Genomic DNA, 22,679 nt, shown 5'->3' with positions numbered 1-22,679 from the left:
TTAGGATATGGAGGATTAATGCTATTAAAACTAAAAAAACAAAACAAAACAAAACAACAACTCATGTATAAGCCAAACAGTAATTTGTTCATTTATAATAAGAATTAACTAATAAATAGGCTAGAGCACCCATGTCAGCTGGATAGCAAATTATCTCTCATAAAAACATCTTTATATTGGAAAATATTAGTTTTTAAAGCACAGAGTCAATACAAGGAGAGTTAGATGACAATCTTAATAGTTAATGACACAAATTGAAATGGAATGGTGCCTCTACCCCACTGTATCTGGACCTACCAACTCATCTGTTTGTCAGAATCCTCCTCTGACTCTAGAGAGATTACAAGTGTCCTATGGCTTTTAATTGCCCATTTTCTAGATTTCATGCAGAAAACATTTCTTGTTAAAAATTCATTCTTAGAACATCATAAAATAATTAGGTTCTATCTTACTGGGTGACGTTGATTATACAATAGATCTGCCTCCCTAACATTATTACAACCTTAATTGCCCCTGAGGGTTCCCCAAGCTTTTGCAGTTGCAGACTGCATCTTTTAGTAGGTTACATATCATCTATTTCCTATAGATTTTTATTTGTTTTAATCTCAGAAAAGTTCACTCAGGTATATATTCTGAAAACATATTTATATAACTCTCTTTAGAGTAAGTAATGAATTAATTCTAGTTGAATGGATGGTGCCATTATAAAAAAATTTAAAGTGGTAAATAAAATGGTTATTATTTAGTAGGCAGAAAAGCATTATCCCAACATCCTATTTATATGCTCAGTCTCACTGTTGGATTCTATTACATAGAACACAAGAGGTCCTTGGTTAGAAATTTCTCAATAAGTGCCTTCTTAAAGTGAGAGATGAATTGAAGGTAATAGCTCAGTATTAGTTATCTATTCTGGGAGGATATTAAATATGAATATTTCTTGGGGAAGAAGTTAATTTTGCTACAGAAGAAAGGTCTAAACAAGAAACAGAATGGCATATCTTTGTAAGAGGGCACACAATGATAAACTATGTCCCTAAAATAAGGAAAGATTAGTGATGAAGGCAATTGAATGTTGTATTCCAGACACATACTGGAGTTGCTAAGGAAAGTGACTAGAGGCCATTGGTTAGTCCTTTATTACAGAATTGGTGGTGTTAGATTAGGATACCTCCACATAATTCTAGAGTGACTTGAATTTCAAATAGATCTGCCTGTTAGAGGATCTCATATAATCCTAGTACTCCAATGGGAATTTTTTGGAACAACTGGAATATGAACATTCAAGTATCCTTATTGTGAGAGTATGTGGAGTAAAGTGGAAGTATAGCAAGCTACTGATAAAAGAGACCCCTTGTGAATGCAAGTAAGGATTGGTAGAGAGGTTAGTGAGGTACTGATAGATAAAAAGATCTGTCAGTTAATGTTAGAGAATGAGAGTTGTAAGATCATAGCTGGGTTTAAGTATTGCCAATGTTAGCATAATTCTTAAGGAAGAAGGCTAAAGTAAATTGCACTTAATGTTCTGAGAGGCCTTGATGGCTATTAGGATAAATGGAATTACCAATCTTTCTTCAGGAGATCCATTATGGGGAAAGATATTAGTACCAAAAAGCAGGGAACAGAGGACTGGTAATTACCAGAGAACACTAATCATAACTGGATATTCTTAACATTTTAGGGAGTTGTACCTCTCCAGCATAGTAATACTTTTATTCAGAAGCACTAAGAATCTGTACAGGCTTGAAGGGAGTTATACCACTTAACAAGGCCTGTATTTGGTACTCAGATGACATTTTCCAGTCATTGATAGTGACTATAATTTTAAGCATCTATGCACTAAATTATTTGTTTTACTTCCTTGTGTAAACTTTGGTTCTTGGGTCTATTTGAACCAGTTTTCTGATTAGTACTGTCCAGTACATACCTAGCCTTATTCTCCATCTAGTTGAGAGCTAATGTGTGTCAAGAATACAACATAGGCAATCCAACCCCTACTTTTTGAGTTTTGTGTACAGATGGAGTTGATGTATATGCCCCAGAATTCTTCAGATGAGATGGTTAAGAATGTTACCTGTCACTAATTATTCTTTAAGATCCTCAGCCAGACAAGGGTTTCCAGAGGTGGTGCATAACAGTAGAGCTTAACATTAATGGGCTGCAATCCTTGATGTTGACCACACTGAGGCCCATAAAGTAATAAACCACTGCAAGGCCTGACCCTCAATCTTCACTGCAAGTACTTACCTAAGGCAGCAAAGACATGCTGTAGACATAGTAACTATGATGAGACACATTCCCCTACTCTCACTAACTACTTGTCAGAAGTCATTACCCTAAATCATTTTGACTTGTCCATAAGACACACAGAAACCCAAAGTGGGTTGTTGACAAAGAAGAAAGTGAGCTGGGATTGGTAGGGCTTGGCTAAATTTTGTACATACCTGAAAGGCTAGCCCTTGAAGAAATGGACTGACAGTTCCAGGCGGTGTTTAAATGGCCATACTGTCTGGTTTGTCAATAGCCAAAAGTTCCAGTATCTTGAGTAAGCAGAAGTCTTTAAAATACAACAAAATACATAGTTATATGGAAAGGTGCCAGAGCTGTGTTTCCATGAAAATTGGTTTGTGTTGAAACTGAATTCTAGTCATCAGGTGCAGAGGGAGTTAGTCTTTAGTGGGAAAGTATTGGTAGGATATTAAAATGTTATTAAGACATCAGTCTAGAGTCCTAAACCAACAGGGAACAATGAAGGTAAAGGTAAAAGGGCTAGGCTCAATCTTAGGGACAGAAGACTTAAGCCAGGAACTTCAAACCAGATCTTACTTACCCTTTGGTGGGACTAGAGCTCCCAATGTATTGCCAAAGTTGTTTTTATTGGCAAAGACTGGTCAGAGTTTTTCATGGAGGGATTCAGTATCCTTGGGGAATTAGTCCCAACTGCAGAAAAGTATCTATGAATTGTTTTCATCATTGTTGGGTTAGGTTTGGTGACAGGTCTCCAAATAAAAAAAATCTAATTATTTAAATTTCCAGAAGCACATGAGTTCATGATTGTGTAAAGTGGTATCACAGTTTTCCAATCTGTATTTTCAGTGTTAGTGCAGGATATAAATCAGTAAGACTAGAGGAGAGATTCAGAAAATGACCAACCTAGACTCCTCTTATTGGCAAGGTAGGTTATTTATTCTTGCTGAAGCTTGAGATAATTTGACAAAGCAATCTCTTCTGAAGTGACCGGCCTGGCTGTGGTAGAGGCACAACTGAGTTTCTTGCTGGTATTTCTTGCTCATTTGTCTGGAGTGAGAAGTGGTTGGCTTCCCTGAAACTGTGTATGCTCTTTTCTGGATGATGGACATGTGGGGCTGGAGATGGTTTGGTGGTGGATCAAGGAAGCCAGCATTGGGAGCTGGGCCTGTGATTGTAAGAGCTCTGGTCTGTCACTATGTTTCCTGTCCAACTGAATACACTGTGTGATCAGGTCTGGGAGGTTTTCCAACATATTTGTGCCACTTACTTCATCCTGAATGAGGTCAGCTAGTCCCTATTGCAAGTGATCACACTGATTGGTTTTATTACAGCTTAAATTTTGAGCAAGAAACTAAAACGAAGTAGCATCCTGCTGAGAGGAGTTATCTCCTTTGTCCAATTTAGCATTTACAAGAGGGTTCATTTCCAATTTTTTCTGACTCACCAAATGATTGCTGGAACACAAGAACAAAGTTCTCATATTACTTCAACAGAGCACTCTGATCAAACCTAGATATAACCCCACAACCTTCCATCTGCTGAAATATGTAATAAAAAAAAACTTGACTTGGGTGGGCATCATGTATAGGATTAGGGATCTTGAGAATTGTCAAGTAGTCAGTCACCTGAGCTAGAAACCCTGAGAGATTGGCAGGGTCACCATGAAACTGGAAAAGATTCTTAAGTGAGCAAGGTAAAGGTATCAGTGGGGTGGTCAGGATCAGAATGACTTGTTCCCTCAGAGTAGCATTCTCCTCGATCAGATGCAGTACTTGTGCCTGCAGAATCATATTCTCCACCCAAAAAGAGGAATGTTTTACCTGCAAGGTAGATGATTATTCTGTATGTTTCTCCATTATATCTTCTGAAACTAAGTAGAATTGAGTACCAGTCCTGGTGACCAGTGGTCAGACAGTGGGTTTGCTCAATGATCAAAGAGACAGTGACATGAGCAAGTAGCCAAAACTGTTAGTTGTGAAGTCACTAGAGGATGCTAAGAGCAGAGTTGAAGAGATGCCAAAAATTACCATCCACTATTGAATGTTGCTTCTTCTTTATGGAGAATGTCAATGTTTTTCCCATTCTACAAAATAAATTACCTTAGGACACATTAGAGGATTTTTAATTAAAAAGATAAATACAAAAGGTACAGTAGATTTCTCTCCCCAGACCCCTCCCTTTTAATATAGGTGCAATTTGTCCTCAGATTAAGTCTTTGTTTTTAAGTATTTCTTTATTAGTGTATCAAAAATTTTATAATCCATAGTGATCTTAACAGATCATCTATGATAAATTCATAATTTCACAATTGAGAAAACAGAGACCAAGAGAGGTAAAACTGTTTACCCAAGGTAACACAACTATATAAAATTGGAGCTGGCATGCTCACCAGGACTGCTATCCAAAACAGCCCTTCCTCCAAGACCACAGATATACTCATTTGCATACACTATTTGAAAATGGCGATGCTTCATTCCCCTAGCTACACAAAATGTGATATGGGAAGCAGCAGAATTGACATCACCAAGGTGGTTGCTGGATATGCAGACTCTCAGATCTCACTTAAGACTTATTGAGTTAGTATTCTACTCTAAAAAGATTCCTCAGGTGGTTCAAATAGGAATTGAACTTTGAGAAGAGCTGCTATAGATTAGAGAATACTTACCGCAAATTGTAATAATCACAGGTTAGACTTGACCCTCAGTGCCCTAATCATAGCCTTCATTGCTTTGGAGATCTGATTGCTTTGGTGGTAGTTAATTAATTTTTTTTTCTGGCTTTCTAGTTTCTTTGGTTGCTAGGGAAACGATGAAGACTTCACAGGCAAGATGAAGTAGTGAAGTTCAGAACTTAGAAAATAAGAACTTTTTTTTTTTTTAGTGAGAGAGAGAGAAAAAGAGGGACAGATAGGGGCAGAAAGACAGTAAGGGGGAGAGATGAGAAGCATGAATTCTTTGTTGCGGCACCTTAGTTGTTCATTGATTGCTTTTTCATATGTGCATTGACCAAGGGGGCTCCGGCTGAGCCAGTGAGCCTTTGCTCAAGCTAGCAACCTTTGGGCTCAAGCCAGCAACCATGGGTCATATTTTGATCCCATGCCCAAGTCAGCAAGCCTGAGCTCAAGCTGGTGAGCATGTGCTCAAGGCAGATGAGCCCATGCTTAAGCTGGTGACCTCAGGGTTTCGAACTTGGATCCTCTGAATCCTAGGTCGATTCTCTATCCATTGCACCATGGCCTGGTGAGGCAGAACAAAATTTCTTAAAATTATAAAGCTCAAAATGTTCTGCAGTCCTCCCTGCATTAATAACAAAAATAAAACAACTAGTAAAAGTTAAAATCCCCAAACATGCAGTATATCAGTTGAGTTATTCTGCAGTGTAATTCCTCTCATTGCCTTTTTCTTGTGTAGCATAGCATTTAAATGTATTTAAATTGATGATTGGTGGGCAAAACTGTGCATCATTGAATTTATGACTTGATTCCCTAGGTTTTATTTGATGGCTCCTCCTCTCTAGAGCTATGAAAGAAGTTATTATAAGAATAAAATAGTGTAAGATTGGGGCCAGAAACTTATCCAAATACTAGCATTAATTAGGTCTCAAACTCGCGGCCCGCCAAACAATTTTGTGCAGCCCGCAGACTAATCCACGAGTCTGCGGGCCGCACAAAATTGTTCTGCGGGCCGCATGCGGCCTGCGGGCCGCGAGTCTGAGACCCCTGAGTTAGATGAATTTGAAAAACTTATTTGGGTTTCAATGTCTATTTAATCTAATGAAGTTGGCTATCTTGTCTACCTCAGTAGGTTATTGTGAATATCAGTGAGATAATAAATAAATGCTCCAAGTGGCCAAGAAAAAAAAAGAGAGACATTTGTTTCCAAGATTGTTCTAATGCAGCTGAACAGTGCCAATGGTGAGGCTTTACTCTTATCTCATATTGCCAAATTAGTGCGATACTGTCGTATCTTCTTTTCTTTTTTCCTTTTTATATATTACCTTTCTAAAATCTCCTGATTTACCTTTCAGAAATCTTCAGCTTTCCAGATTTCTATCCATGAGTTTATTCCTGCCAATCCAGCCATGTGTCAACTGATAACTAACATGTAAATTAGTCAATGAGTGTTAATGATCAGTCTTTCTAAGAGCATTCACTTTTTCCTCAACTAATGTGTATAAAAATAAACTTGGTTTTAATTCCTAGCAATTCTTATTCAATAGGTTTGAGATGGATGCCAGGATTCTTTACTTTAACAAACTGCCCAGCATATTTCTGATGATGGTGATCCCTGTGGTAAAAGCCACTCAGACAAACCTCAAGGAGTAAAGCAATATTAGTAACATTTCAGAGAAGGAGGGATGGAAAGGGGATATCTTTGAAGGTAGTAGATTGTATCTCACATGACATAGAATAGGTGGTGGCCTATTCCACCTGCACATAAACCCAAAAGAACCCACACAATCCTTCACAACTGTTCCTCTCTCCCAGGCAGTAGAGTGCAAGAATTGAGCCTGTAGGTTCTGGAATGATACTGATCTGCATCCAAATCCTGGTCTAACCAAAAGTTGTGTGATTCTGGGCAAGTTATTTAATCTCTCTGAGAATTAATATTCTAACTTTAAAATGGCAATGAATTTAATACCTGTCCTATAGTGACCTGAAGATTAGATTAGATGAAAAGAGATTACCACAGCTTTGTGCAGATGGCAAGTGCTCCAAAAACGTTAGTTATCATTATTCTAGATCTACAGTTTGTTATTTGACTTTGTTTTAGAATTTAGTTTTTGTTTTGTTTTCAATTTTAGAAAAGTAACACAGAGTATGTACGTTTCCTACATAACACTCCCAGAGGTGTCTGGGAAAACATTCCATAATTAGGTCATTAACAGTTTGTGTGAGAAAAAAAAGTCTAAATGTTTATAGTAAAGTATATCAAGACTAAATTTATGTCAGTTCAGGTCAGGTTTTGCTGCCAAATGAGTTTTAGCACCAAATTAATGAAAAAACAAACAAATAAACAAAACTAATAGCTTCCATTTTACAAAAATTTGATTTTAGAATTGAAGATAAGAGATTGTGAACCTCTCTCAAATTCTCCTCTTCCTCCTCCTCCTTCTCCTTTGTTGTTGCAAAGGTATGGTTATAATTTTTCTCTTTCTGTCCCTATAGTTGGACTTTTTTCTTCACCCTCAAAAGTTCCAGAATCTCTATAGAAGTATCCCGTTTCTTTACAGAATTATGTATTCTGAGTGACAGGACTTCTAATTTTTCTAATCATTTACACTGGTAAAACACTCACTAATAGTATAAGCATTAGCACAAATGCAAACTATACAACAGCACTGTTGTGAATGGTGACTACTTAATCTTGCAAAGAAAATCTACTTTGTCTTATTATTGGAAATCTCTCTTGTTTTAGTGGTCAATGACCTTCTATTAGATTATCCAAGCAGACCATTTCAGTCTGGAGGAGTTCCAGACTCCAGGCTTGAGAAGATAAAGCGGAGAAAGAGCTGGAGCCTCAAACACATAGGCTTGAGTTATCAGACAAGTGAGCTTGGAACAGGTCTGACACAGAATTGCACGTTCTTAAGCATTTATTTAATTGGTGTGGGTTTCAACTACAAGAACAACACAAAAATAAGTTTGTTAAACTATTGGAGGACATTTTGGGGGCTGTGTTTAGTTTGACTCTAACACATGGTTAACAGCCTCCTCACATATAAAACTAATTCACTCTGGAGTTCTCTGGGATCCCAACTGGAGAAGGACTTGCAGATATTGCTGCTTTTAGGAGAACTTTGTGAATTTTCACTGCTTCATGTTCAAACAGTTCTGCATAACCATTGGAGAAGAAGCTTTGACTTAGGCTCATAGAACTACCCAGAGCAGTTACATTCTTACTATTGAGTGCCAGACCTTCTAAAAAATGCTATAGCCATGGAAGCTCAACTAAGACATAACCCTCAAAATAGAATTGGACTTGTCTGGAGACTTGGGTGTGACCCTAGCTTTCCTACTATCTAGACTGACAACCTAGGGCAAGTCACATTCCTCTCTGGGTCAGAGTCTGGATTTGTACAGTGAAGTGACTGTTTCTCAAATTTTATCACACATAAGAAATTCTATTTCATGAAGGTTGCAGGAGACCAAGGAATCTGAATTTTTATGGGCATCACAAATGATTCTGTGGTAAGAGGTACTCAGGTTTTACCTTGGGGATATTAGGTGACTTATAATACAGAGCTTCAACATTTGTTAAAAGTTCTCAAATTTCAAGGCATATTAAAATCCCCCAGGAGTTTAACATGCAGATTCTTGGTGCACATCGTTAGACAGTGTGATTCAATGGATTTGAAATGAGATCAACTAATATGCATTTTTTTTTTCATTTTTCTGAAGCTGGAAACAGGGAGAGACAGTCAGACAGACTCCCGCATGCGCCCGACCGGGATCCACCCGGCACGCCCACCATGGGGCGACGCTCTGCCCACCAGGGGGCGATGCTCTGCCCATCCTGGGCGTCGCCATGTTGCGACCAGAGCCACTCTAGCGCCTGAGGCAGAGGCCACAGAGCCATCCCCAGCGCCCGGGCCATCTTTGCTCCAATGGAGCCTTGGCTGCGGGAGGGGAAGAGAGAGACAGAGAGGAAAGCGCGGCGGAGGGGTGGAGAAGCAGATGGGCGCTTCTCCTGTGTGCCCTGGCCGCGAATCAAACCCCGGTCCTCCGCACGCTAGGCCAACGCTCTACCGCTGAGCCAACCGGCCAGGGCCTAATATGCATTTTAATTAAACTCTGCAGATGATTCTGATGTAGAGGTTTCCCTGACAATGCATGGCCTGTGGTGGCACAGTGGATAAAGTGTCGACCTAGAATGTGGAGGTTGCAGGTTTGAAATCTTAGGCTTGCCTGGTCAAGACACATATGTGAGTTAATTCTTCCTGCTTCTTCACCTATCCCCCTCTCTCTCTGTCTCTCTCTCTTCCTCTCTCTCTCTCAAATAAATAATAAAATCTTTTAAAAATTAAAAAAAGAAGTTTCCCTGACAATACTTTAGAGAAATGCTGTTACATACAGTCATCCCTCATTATCTGTGGGGTATTGGTCCTAAGATTCACTGAAGATAGCAAAATCCACAGTTGCTTAAGTCTCATATAAAAAAGTATAATATTTGCATATAACCTATATTTACATATAGGTTACAGCAGAGTATGCCTACATATCACTTCATTTGCTTGGATTCACCACAGTGCTTGGCACATGGCAAATTCAAGTTTTGCTTTTTGGAAATTTCTGGGATTTAGGAAATATATATTAGATTTAAAAACCTGTGGATATGGAGGACTGACTGTATTCTCAAAAATCACTTTCTGTTTCAGCACTATCTACACTTTTTGAAAGTAAAAAAATATTTGGCTCTAAAAGTAGCCTCTAAAGTGTATAATATGTAGATTGCTTCTTCCCAAAGCTCTGAATAAAGCCACATGATCACCTCTACAAAGTGTACTAATGTAGGCCTGGCCCAGGCATCTGAAATATAGGTGGTCTGAGGGCAAAAGAGAGTACAACAATTGAGCTGACCTTGCTCTCAGGACACTGTGGTGCCTGCTGGATGTTATGCACTGCCTTGCTCTGCTCTGCCTGTGAATGAGGTAGGAAAGCTATCCCCATATCTCCATTATCAGAGACAGATCGACCCAGGTAGGGTCAATTTGGTCATTTCTATGACTCACACCTCATACGTTCTTTAAGCGGCAACCTTCATCTGGCTCAGCTGGATCCATGGCACTGTTTGTAAAGATAAATGTATCCTGAACACTCTCTACAAGTATTCCCTGTCACAGTTTCCCAGTTTTTCTTTCCAATGTGTGTAACTCTTTTAAAGAGTCATACTTGCTCCATCAGCCCTCGTGTCCATGGGATAATTTAACATTCTTAAGGTCCTGTTTATCAGTCTTCTCCATTACTTACTTTGATTCTTTTTTATGTGTGTGACAGAGAGAGAGAGAGAGAGAGAGAGAGAGAGAGAGAGAGGGACAGATAGAGACAGACAGACAGAAAGGGAGAGAGATGAGAAGCATCAATTTTTAGTTGCACCTCCTTAGTCTCCTTAGTTTTTTATTGATTGTTTTCTCATATGTACCTTAACCAAAGGGCTACAGCCAAGCCAGTGACCTTTGGGCTCAAGCCAGCAACCATGGATGGGGTCATGTTTATTATCCCATGCTCAAGCCGGTGACCCCGCTTTCAAGCTGGTGACCCTGCACTCAAGCCAGATGAACCCGCTCCCAAGCTGGCAACCTCATGGTTTCAAACCTGGGTCCTCTGTGTCCCCGTCCGATGCTCTATCCACTGCACCACCACCTGGTCAGGCCTAACCTTGATTCTTTTGCCTGTTGTCTCTGCTGGCAGTCATGTCACATGCCTGGATGATTCTTCTCAATCACCAGCCAAAATCATGACCAACGACATGGTCTTAAAAGCACATGACACAGTCACACCATTCTTGTCTCTCAATCCAGCAAAGACTAAGGCCCAGAAGAAACAATTAACTTTCTATAAGAAGGAAAGGATCTGGATGTGGGATGGAGGGCAAGATGATTAGCTACTAGGCAGGTAACATATTACTATGGTTGAACAAAGAGCATACATACATAGAGTCAGGTGAAAATCCCAAAGATAGACTCCATTGACTCTTTTCTATACTTAACTCAGGCTCTGAGGAGTTCCAACATTATATATGAGTCGTAAAATTATGATTTCCGTGAAAGTAGCCAGGTTCTGGAGGTTTGTTAACCTCGAAGATCAAGTGTGCTGTTACTTACAGTTCACAAGTTATGTTGTGATATATGGCAGATAACTTTTGTAGCAGGATTAAGTCTAAGTCTCATTTCAAACCTGTGAGTCTTGAAGAAATGGTGGGCCTCTGATACATTGTAAATTCAGTTTTCATTTGTATTTGATAAGAATGGAAAAGACAAATGATAAGATTTTTTTTCTGAAGTTGGAAATGGGGAGGCAGTCAGACAGACTCCCACATGTGCCCGACCGGGATCCACCCAGCATGCCCACCAGGGGGTGATGCTCTGCCCATCTGGGTCGTTGCTCTGTTGCAACCAGAGCCATTCTAGCATCTGAGGCAGAGGCCATAGAGCCATCCTCAGCGCTCTGGCCAATTTTGCTCCAATGGAGCCTTGGCTGCGGGAGGGGAAGAGAGAGAGAGGAAAGAGAGGGGGAGGGGTGGAGAAGCAAATGGGTGCTTCTCCTGTGTGCTCTGGCTGGGAATCAAACCCAGGACTCCTGCATGCCAGGCTGACGCTCTACCACTAAGCTAACTGGCCAGGGCCAAGATTTTATTTTTTAATGGCGGAATAATGTTTCATTGTATATATGTATATATGTGTGTATATATATATATATATAATATATTATATCTTTTTTATATATATGTGCATATATATATATATATATTACATATTCTTTATTCACTTGTTTATTGATGGACACTGAGTTTGGTTCCATATCTTGGTTATTGTAAATAATAACCAAGGGTTATTACAATAACCAAGGGTTATTGTAAATAATAACCAAGACTTCTCCATTCTCTGAGCTGCTGCAACGAACATAGGGATACATACACCTTTTCAAATGAGTGTTTTTGATTTCTTCTGATAAATACCCAAAAGTAGGATTGCTAGGTAACATCATAATCCCATTTCATGGATGAAACCTGAGGGTATTATGTTAAGTGAAATAAGTCAAACAGAAAAATATAAACACCATATAATTTCACTTATATGTGGAAACTATAGAGGAAAATAAACAATAACAAAAAAGCAGAAACAGACTCATAGATACAGACAATAAACTGATGGTTGACAGGTGGGAGGAGTGTTGGAGAACTGGGTGAAAAAGGTGAAAGGATTAAGGCATATAAATTGGCAGTTATAAAATAGTCACAAGAGTGTAAAATACAGCATATGGAATACAGTCAGTATTATTATAATACTTATGTATGGTATCGGGAGTTCTAGACTTATTTGGGATCATGTTATAAGTTATACAAATGTCTAACTGTTATTATGTACACCTGAAACTAATATAATATTGAATGTGAACTGTAATAAAAATAAAAGATAAAATTAAAAAATAGAGAAGACAACTTCTGTTTACATTTGGTTTTACCATACATTTTGTGGGTCCTTTGGGGAAATACTACTTATGATTTCTTGAGTACCTAATTTACGCAAGTTTACGTACCCTGGTACTGGCTGTCTAGAACTATATTTAAAAGAATTCTGGGCCTGTGGCTGTCCTCACTGGTAGAATGTTGAGAAGGATTTTCAATGTTTGCCATGGGCTCTGGAGAAATAAGAGCAACATGCTGAGCATGCATTTACCAGTTCTCTGCCAGACCATATAATCTACATAGCATTCTTTTGAAGTAGGTATCATGATTTGTATTTTACACATAAGGAAACCAAGTTATTACCTCCACTTCCAAACATGCAATTACTCCCACTCCCTACTTTCAGTCTTTCTCTTTTCCCTCACCTAAAAGACATTTCTCTCTCTCCTCATGTCCAGTTCAAGTTCAACCTCTTCAATGCAGCCTCCTCTGAGCATTCAGACACATACTGACTTCTCCATTCTCTGAGCTGTGGAAGGACACATGGCTGTATGCTCCTTCTGGGAGGAAGCCTCTTTTTTTTGAACTCCTATAATACCTCTCAAAGGGCAGGTGTTATGGGCCTTATTTAAATAAATATCTGTTGATAAATACACTAAGATGGCAAGGCCTAGGGGAAGGATAATAAAAAAAAATCCCTACTAGTAGTCTGAGGTTAAAATTGTTATAAGAAAAATAAGACATGGAATCCAGGTATAAAAATTTTATGAAAATATGAGGATATTAAGTAAGCAAACAAGGGAATGGAGTCTTATTAGAAGTGGCCTGGGCTTGAGGAAAAGGCCAACAGGCATTGGTGTTACCAGTTTTGGGTTTTTAATTCCCCTATCTTCTCTCTTTTATTAAGCTCTATAAATTCAGTGATATATATATCACTGAATTAAATATATATATACTTAATATATATTTAATATATATTCAATAAACATAACAAATATATAATTAAATATATATAATTTAATTAATTAAATACATATATTTGATTAATTTTTCAATCATGATCAAATGATGAGGTCTGAACAAGACTTCTATATTACTTCTAGGTTCAAGAAAGCAGTCTGGGAAAGTTATTTTCATAATAGAATATGCACCTTGCCATGTTCTTCAAAAACAATGTGGTGATATATTTTAAATTGGGACCATCCCAATAAAGCTATCATTATACTCACATAATCACTATCTAATCAATATGTAATCATATTAAAAGAGAAACTGAAAAGGAATGATTAGGTTCCCATTCCCATTGAGCTTCACTGTCTATTTGTACAGTGGTTTAAATTTCTTCAAAACCACTTTAATGTTTATTATTTCATTCAGTCTTGACCTCAATTTTGCCATTTCTCAGGCTGGAGAACCAAGGAATTAAAATATCAGGTCATATTAAGGGACAAGGGGAAAGTTTGAAACAGATATAACTGCCGGAGCTATCTGAAGATGCATTTAGGAAGGTGGAGTGGAGATGGAATAAGTAGCTCCACGAAGTAAGTTATGAGTTGCACATGAATGGAAGAATATAAGCAAAGTAAGGATTCCTACCTGGTGGGAAGTTAATGTGGAGACTCCAGAAATCAGATACAGGGGAGGTATCATAAAGATGATCAAAGCTGTAGATTCTATAACTTGCTTGAGCATACAGCTAAAATATCGGTAATGACATTGACTGTTAGTTGTATGCTATCTAAAAATCTGATCCTCAGATCCATACTATCTAGTATCTCATCCTCAGAATCATGCTATCTAAAATCTGACCCTCAGACCCATAGAATCTGATCTCAGATCCATTTGGATCTCACCCACTTTGCCCATCTACGTCAAACTCTGATTCCTGGAGGAGACTCAGTGGTGAATATACAGTGGGACTTGTTTACCAATTTGAGGACTTAACTTCGTTTCTTTGTCCATTCTCAATGCCCCCATCATTTTAAACAGTACATGCTGCTTCAAGTAAACAATTAGAGAAAAAGTAGAATTCTGATCTGAAGATCTCATATGGTCATAAAATGAGCACTTTAAGTTTGAAATGGAAGGTCTTCTGCATTTGTGTTCCCTTCTGCCTCTTTCATCTTTAATCCACTTAGTGCAATTCACTTAATGTTGAATACCACTTGTAACTGGTGAGCAGACAGAACCTTGCCCACTTAGATTTAAACTTTAAACTTTTTTTTTCTTTTTTTTCATTTTTCTGAAGCTGGAAACAGGGAGAGAAAGTCAGACAGACTCCCGCATGCGCCCGACCGGAATCCACCCGGCACGCCCACCACAGGGCACGCTCTGCCCACCAGGGGGCGATGCTCTGCCCATCCTGGGTGTCGCCATGTTGCGACCAGAGCCACTCTAGCGCCTGAGGCAGAGGCCACAGAGCCCTCCCCAGTGCCCGGGCCATCTTTGCTCCAATGGAGCCTTGGCTGCGGGAGGGGAAGAGAGATACAGAGAGGAAAGCGCGGCGGAGGGGTGGAGAAGCAAATGGGCGCTTCTCCTGTGTGCCCTGGCCGGGAATCGAACCCGGGTCCTCCGCACACTAGGCCGACGCTCTACTGCTGAGCCAACCGGCCAGGGCTAAACTTTTTTTTTCTTTGCTAGGTTCCTATGGTGAGCAGGCCACCTGTGCCCCTGTTCAAAGTGAAGAAAACTTAATGAAATAAACTTAGTATTATAGCATATTTCTCAACTACAAGAAGCCTTGTAATGGCCACAGATTAGAAAGAAGTTCCAACTTTAGAGATGAAGAATTTGAAGCTTAGAAAATGAAAAATGATTTGGGTCATGTTTATAACTTTATTTGCTAAGTTTCATTCTGATGACCTTTCCAGTTAGCCTTTATTTCCCCCTCCCAGCTTTGACTATGACTGAATGAGCAATACAGGGATTATAAAGTATGGAGTAGCAGAATTTTTGTCATTCAATCATTGGTAATATTCCACATGTATGCAGAGTATTTTATGTGATCTAAGTAATCTCTTAACTGTCTCATTTATCATTTTGATAAACTATGAAGTAGCATGGCCTATATTCAACAATTTACCCAACAGATAAAGTAAGAGTTTTCTAAAGACATACAACTTTTTAGTATTAGATCAAGGACTAGAATTCTCAACTCTTGCTCTTAATAACTCTATGTCCTCAAAGTAGCTGGAAGCTGTGGGGAAAATATGGCTTTCAAATTCAGTCTAAATTTAGACTAAAATTCCAATCTGAATTCAAATCATTGCTGTGAGATCTTGGGCAAATTACCTCTCTGAGCCTTAAATTCTATATCTGTTAAATATGTATTATAAAATAACTATGATGAATTAAGATACTATACATAAAGTTCTTGGTATTCAATAAACATTAATAATAGAAACCACTGATAGTATCTCATTTTCTGCAGATATTGGAAGGTTACCACCAAAATACTTCTTCCAAGCTCCAGTTTCCTTCTAGAGATTCTTAGAGAAGTGATTCTACCCAAGTTCCTTGATTTGAAGTCAGTGGCTTAAACTAAATGATTTAGTATATAATCTGTCTTAGTGTTTCTCCTTTGTAACATTCATATCACATGTAATTGATTTTTAAAGGTCTATTTTCCCTACTAAACTATGAACTAATCAATACAGGAATCATCTAATTTCAGTTTTGTATCTCCCAGAGCCTAGCACACTTTTTTACACATAAAAGTGCTCAGTAATTCCTTGTTGAATTTATAATATCTGCCCATGGCAGCTATAATTATTAGATATTAGCAAAGGTAGTATTACTGTTACTAAAGGATGTTACTCTATATATCTCTTCTATTATTCTTCCCTGATGAGAGTGAAAATCCCAACCCGGCTTCAGAACATCTCAATATATTTTTGCATTACAGATGCCTGAGTTAACCAACACAAATATAGATAAAAACTTGTGTCAGTCAAACCAATGGTGAGGAGGCCAATATCCTAGCCCTAGACTAAGCCAGATCAGTGAGAAGCCTTGGGGACATTTGTAAATGTATTGTGCCTGGATAAATGGGTCATTTAGTTTGTGGCTACACTCTAAGAAAAGTTTCAGTGATGACTGGTTAGCTCATTTGGTTAGAGTGTTCTCTTGATAAGCCAGGGTTGCAGGTTCAATCTTTGGTCAGGGCACATACAAGAATCAATGAATGAGTGCACGAATAAGTAGAACAACAAATTGATATTTCTCTCTCCCTCTCTTTCTTTCTCTATCCCTTCCTTTCTTTCTCAAATTAAAAAAAAAAATGAGTTTCAGATTAGGTCAGGCCCTAGGTCAAGACAATTATCTAGCAGACTAATAACAAAAGCAAATGCAAATAATCTAGACAAGAGTTGTTTAAAGATATGATATTTTCAAGCACTCTTAAGTGAAAATTGAAGAATTACTTATGTGTTGTGTCCCAAGCATAATTAGGCCATAGTTTGGGCAATAGTGCAGATTTTGGGGACTGTGAGAATAGAAAGTATGAAGAGGTGAGATGCTCCAACATTCCAAGTGGCAGCAACAACCTTAGTTCTAAGTACTTTCTGCTAGTGTTCTCTATTTTCTTTGGCTGAAATTTCCCAACCTTCTGATGCTGGGGCAGATAGGGGTGATAAAGCTTTTGGATCTGCCATTTGAGAGCTGTGTAACCTCAGACAAGGTAATTGTTGTTTTTTGTTTGTTTGTTTGTTTGTTTGTTTTTGTATTTTTCTAAAGTGAGAAGTGGGGAGGCAGAGAGACAGAATCTTGCACGTGCCCAACTGGGACCCACCCAGCATGCCCACTAGGGGGACGATGCTCTGCCCATTTGGGTCATTGCTCTGTTGCAACTGGAGTCATTCTAGCACCTGAGGTGGAGGCCATGTAGCCGTCCTCAGTGCCTCGGCCAACTTTGCTCCAATGGAGCCTTGGCTGCGAAAGGGAAAGAGAGAGAAAGGAGAGTGGGAAGGGTAGAGAAGCAGATGAGTGCTTCTCCTGTGTGCCTTGACCAGTAATCAAACCCAGGATTTCCACATGGTGGGCTGATGCTCTACCACTGAGCAAACTAGCCAGGGTCAAGTTAATCTTTTTGAGTTTAATATTCTTTATCATAAAATGGGGCTAGCCTGACCTGTGGTGGCGCAGTGGGATAAAGCGTCAACCTGGAACACTGAGGTTGCCAGTTCAAAACCCTGGGCTTGCCTGGTCAAGGCACATATGGGAGTTGATGCTTCCTGCTCCTCCCGTTTCAATTTCTCTCTCTCTCTCTCTCTCTCTCTCTCTCTCTCTCTCTCTCCCCTCTCTCTAAAAATCAATAAATAAAATATTAAAAAAAATGGGGCTAATAATATTCATTACAGAGGACTCTTTAATTTTTTATGCAATTACTTTATTTTTATTTTAAATTGAATTTTATTGGGTGACACTGGTTAATATAATTATACAGGTTTCAGCTGCCCAATTCTACAACACATATTATGTGTTAAGCGCCACCTAAGTCAAGTCTTTGTCCATCACCATTTATCCTCCCATACTCTCCTCTACCTCGTCATGTAATGAATCTTGATTTAATGTCCATTTATAGGTAAGGTACTGTTTTTGGAACTAGAATTATTGAGGTAATGCATGCAAACTGCTTTTCTAAACACCTGGCTTTTAATAATCACTGAACAATTATACCTATTATTCTAATAGCCTGAGATATAAGGATGTGATGGTCAAGAGCCCAGGCACTGGAATCAGACTTGAGTTGTAGCTCTAGCTCAAAGTATTAGCTCTATGTATGAGGCATAAAAACTTGGGCAAGTTTTTAACCTCACACACATTAGTTTACTCCCCTATAAAATAAATAATAACAATCATAACTGTTTTATAAGTTTGGGAAGATCAAGCAAGAGTGAATATGAACATTACAGCTAGTATTCTCATCTCTGAGGGCTAATGATTCAGGACTAAAATAGATATAGTTGGATGCAGCCCCATGTTCATTGCAGCATTGTTCACAGTGGCCAGGACATGGAAACAACCAAAAAGCCCGTCAATAGATGACTGGATAAAGAAGATGTGGCACATATACACTATGGAATACTACTCAGCCATAAGAAATGATGACATCAGATCATTTACAGCAAAATGGTGGGATCTTGATAACATTATACGAAGTGAAATAAGTAAATCAGAAAAAACCAGGAACTGCATTATTCCATACGTAGGTGGGACATAAAGGTGAAACTAAGAGACATTGATAAGAGTGTGGTGGTTAAGGGGGGAGGGGGGAGAGGGAGAGGGAAAGGGGGAGGGGGAGGGGCACAAAGAAAACTAGATAGAAGGTGACAGAGGACAATCTGACTTTGGGTGATGGGTATGCAACATAATTGAATGACAAGATAACCTGGAGTTTTTATCTTTGAATATATGTATCCTGATTTATTGATGTCGCCCATTAAAAATAAACTTATTAAAAAATAGATATAGTTGGATCAAAAATAAAAAGCCTTTCAGGAAAAGTGACTCAAACTGCTTGAAATTTGCCTAGAAAAAAAAGAAAAGGAAATGGAAAAATTATTGTTAGAGGGCTAATAACTCCTATGACATGTAAAGTATGTATGGCAGGAAAATAATGGTAAGTGACAAGCAGATAGCTCCCTTTCTTACATCTATCAGAGGTGATAAAATGCTGTCATTATATTTATGGCCTTTGTTTACAGTAGATTTAAAATGATTTTTTTGCAAAGCATTTCTCTCTTGAACCTCAGATTTCAGCAAAGCCATATCTACTTTTCTCATTTTGCTAATAGATCAGGTTTTTGTTTTGTTTTTTTATAAGGATTAGCTCTCTTAATCATGTTTTTGGTTTTTTTTTAATAAGGATTAGCTCTTTTAACATATTTGTGTTTCTGTGTTATTGAAAACTTCTGCATTCAGGCTGTTGTTGCCACTGGCACTTGGAGTAAGCAAAGCATAACTGGGAATGCAAAGGGACCAGCAGTAACACGATTCTTCAGAAAGCTGGCCTCTGCCTGGCATCTAAAAAATCAGGGGATATATTGGAAGTAATATTTATATACAATAAAATTCATCAATTTAAAATATACATTTAATGAGTTTTGACAAATATATACATCTCTGTAACTACTACCACATTTGATATATAGACTATTTCCATCACCTCAAAAATTCTGTCATATTCTTTTGTAGTTAATTCTCTTCTCCCTGGTCTTAGGCAACAATTTATTTGTTTTCTATTGATATAAATGCATTTTCTGTACACTTGATGTAAATGTAATCATATAATATATGATCTTTTGTGACTGGCTTCTTTTAATAAGTGTAATATTTTTTAGATTTATCCATGTTGTGTCATGATTCAATAATTAATTCCTTTTTGTTGCCAAAAAAATTCTAATGTGTGAATGTACCATATCTTTTTTTCTTTTTCTTCTTGGAGAACATTTGGGTTGTTTCCAGTTTTGGGTAATTATAAAAATAAATCTGTTATAAAACATTCATGTACATGTCTCTGTGTGTGTATATATATATACATATATATGTATATATATATGTATATATATGTATATATATATGTATATATATATATATATATACATATATATATATATTTCCTTTGAGTTAAAGTCCTAAGATTGCAGGCCCTGGCCGGTTGGCTCAGTGGTAGAGCGTCGGCCTGGCGTGCAAGGGGTCCCAGGTTCGATTCCTGGCCAGGGCACACAGGAGAAGCGCCCATCTGCTTCTCCACCCCTCCCCTTCTCCTTCCTCTCTGTCTCTCTCTTCCCTTCCCGCAGCGAGGCTCCATTGGAGCAAAGATGGCCCCAGCGCTGGGGATGGCTCCTTGGCCTCTGCCCCAGGCGCTAGAGTGACTCTGGTCGCGGCAGAGCGTCGCCCCCTGGTGGGCGTGCCGGGTGGATCCTGTTCGGGCACATGCGGGAGTCTGTCTGACTGTCTCTCCCCGTTTCCAGCTTCGGAAAAATACAAAAAAAAAAAAAAAATTCCTAGGATTGGGTCATGTGCTTAGAATGAAAAATAAGTGGTTATACCATTTTTACATTTTCACCAGCAGTGTATAAATGTTTCAGTCATATACCTTTGCCATCCCTTCGCATTGTCAGTCTTTTAAATTTTATTTGTATCAGTTTTTAGAGAAACTCCTCAAGGGCTATGAGCCATTTGATTTTTCATCTATGACTACTCACTATCATCCCTATCCCACAGCTTTTGACAAATATTGTAAAAAAAAAAAAATAGGAAAAGAAGCTTCATTGGTAGTATGGAACCAGGTAAGCTTCCTTTATCTATATTGAGAGTCCTCATGGAGACAAAGAGACTAATTATATGAAGAAGAAACGCCAGTAGTGTGGGAATTTCAAGGAAGCAAATTTGGGTTTCCAAAACATCGGGTTTTCTAAAGTTTAGAACTTCCTAACAATACAGCACACTTCACTAAAAAAAGGAACTTCTTATCACTGGAGGTATTCAAGTAATAAATGGATAAACGTTTCAGAATATTTATAGGGATATTCTGAAGCACATACATGTACCAGATAAATGTTGTATGGATGTCAAATATTTTTATGAAAATATAAAGTAAACAACATTGAAATCTTGTGACGACATTTTTTTCAGTTTTCTAAACTTTCACTTGATTTCAGGCTAACCCCCTATGCTTAATGCCCTGGTACCACAAATGACTGTAAATCAATCCTCTCTAGAGTAAACTGAAAGCTTCTTTTTCCCAGAGTTTCTGACTGGTAGTACAGTCTCCAAATAAGAAACACTAATGGTAGAATTTCAGCCAAAGCAACGGCCAGTGAGTAAGATGTTTCACTAGAATTTCTTGACTGCCAGCATTCACATTATACATAGTGACTAGATTATCATCCAGTCTACCTACTGGTTAATAATGTAGGACTTGAGAGAAGTCAAATGAAAGAAAGCAAAACTTGCAAATATAATTTTCAATTCAGGACAATGAATGAGGACTAACAAACTCTTCAACTTAGATTCACATCCACATAGACATGACTATCAAAAATTGTCCATCTGTCAACTCATTTTTTGTATCCAATACCCTTTAGCACTGACATGGTGGTACTCTAGGTTTTTAGAATACTGCTTAAATAGACTGACAGCTTTCTTAAATATACATTCATTAAGAGTGATGTATCTTGTATTCATCTTCATACTTTAAATGTCTGTAAGACTGTCAAGTCTTCCTGTATTCTGTAAGAATGTATCACTACAAAGGAAACTGGTTGTACCTTGCTACCAGGCATCAGTGATTTAGACTACAGGGAGACCCTGAAAATCTGTGCCAGAGTAAAATATCCCCTTCTTCATAAAAAATTAACCAAGAAAGAAATAAGATAAGATTGCATCAAGAAAATATTCATTTAGATTTGGAAATGAACTTGTGTACATGAGTGAACAAAAATAAAAAGAAATAATTATACAGAGCAATGGCTACATACCAGCCATGAAATGAATTTGAGTTAATCTATAGTGAAGGCAACGCACCAGTGGCTTCAAGTGTATTTGTTATAGATAGTGGTAACTGTATTGAGGATATTTTTTTGTGGTCTATGATAGTTTTCATGATCTCCCAATATACTGAAATTTGCTGGTTTCAGGACTCAGAGTTTAATAATCCTTCTCATTGGTCTTACCATTGAACAAAGAACAAGTGGCATGAAACAAAACGTCTCAGTTCAGTGTAATTGAATGGGTCCACTAGTTCCATCAACAAATTAGTTAGAAAGAAACTTTTGCTCAAAATTCTGTGTCGTTAAGAATGGCAACCAGCTAATTATGAATTAAAAGAAATTTAGTGATTGAACCCAGGGAAATCTCTATGATTTAAGGTTATGATGTAGCAGGAATCAAGAGGGACAAAGACACCCAGACAACTTGATGAAGGAAGTAGGATTTTAATAGCTGGAAGATCACATGGAGCTTATAGCACCAAAGACATGAGATCCCTGAAGTTAGATTTCTTACATCTTATATACCTTTACAGCTTTAGCTTTTATGTGACAAATGTCTGATTTCTATGGCTTCTTTGTTTTCAGGGCTATGTGACTTTTGTGTCTTCAGAAGATGAGGGGTTAAGAGATGAAGTTGGAGGGACTGTCCTTGACTATCACATTACTCATTCTTCTTGTTGGTACTGAAAGTTTATTTCAAGGAACTGATAACAAGAAAGGTCTACAGCTGTGGTTTGTTATTTTTCAAACTTTTCTGTCTGCCCTTGTTCCCTCAGTCCTGAACACTGAGGTCACAGGCTGGAGCATAAGA

The 22,679-nt window shown here is 38.2% G+C and overlaps 1 protein-coding gene across 1 annotated transcript; it reads right to left on the bottom strand.

The window, feature by feature from the left end:
* Positions 1-3,161: 3,161 nt before the first annotated feature.
* RTL4 (retrotransposon Gag like 4) lies at positions 3,162-4,103 on the bottom strand. The gene is given in 3 exon segments (XM_066357859.1): positions 3,162-3,278; positions 3,281-3,685; positions 3,687-4,103. Coding segments are annotated over 3 exon segments (939 nt in total).
* Positions 4,104-22,679: the final 18,576 nt, after the last annotated feature.

Source organism: Saccopteryx leptura, chromosome X (genome assembly GCF_036850995.1).
Source record: "Saccopteryx leptura isolate mSacLep1 chromosome X, mSacLep1_pri_phased_curated, whole genome shotgun sequence".
NCBI lineage: Eukaryota > Metazoa > Chordata > Mammalia > Chiroptera > Emballonuridae > Saccopteryx > Saccopteryx leptura.
The sequence above is the reverse complement of the archived record's forward strand: the minus strand, read 5'-3'. Positions and strand labels throughout refer to the sequence as shown.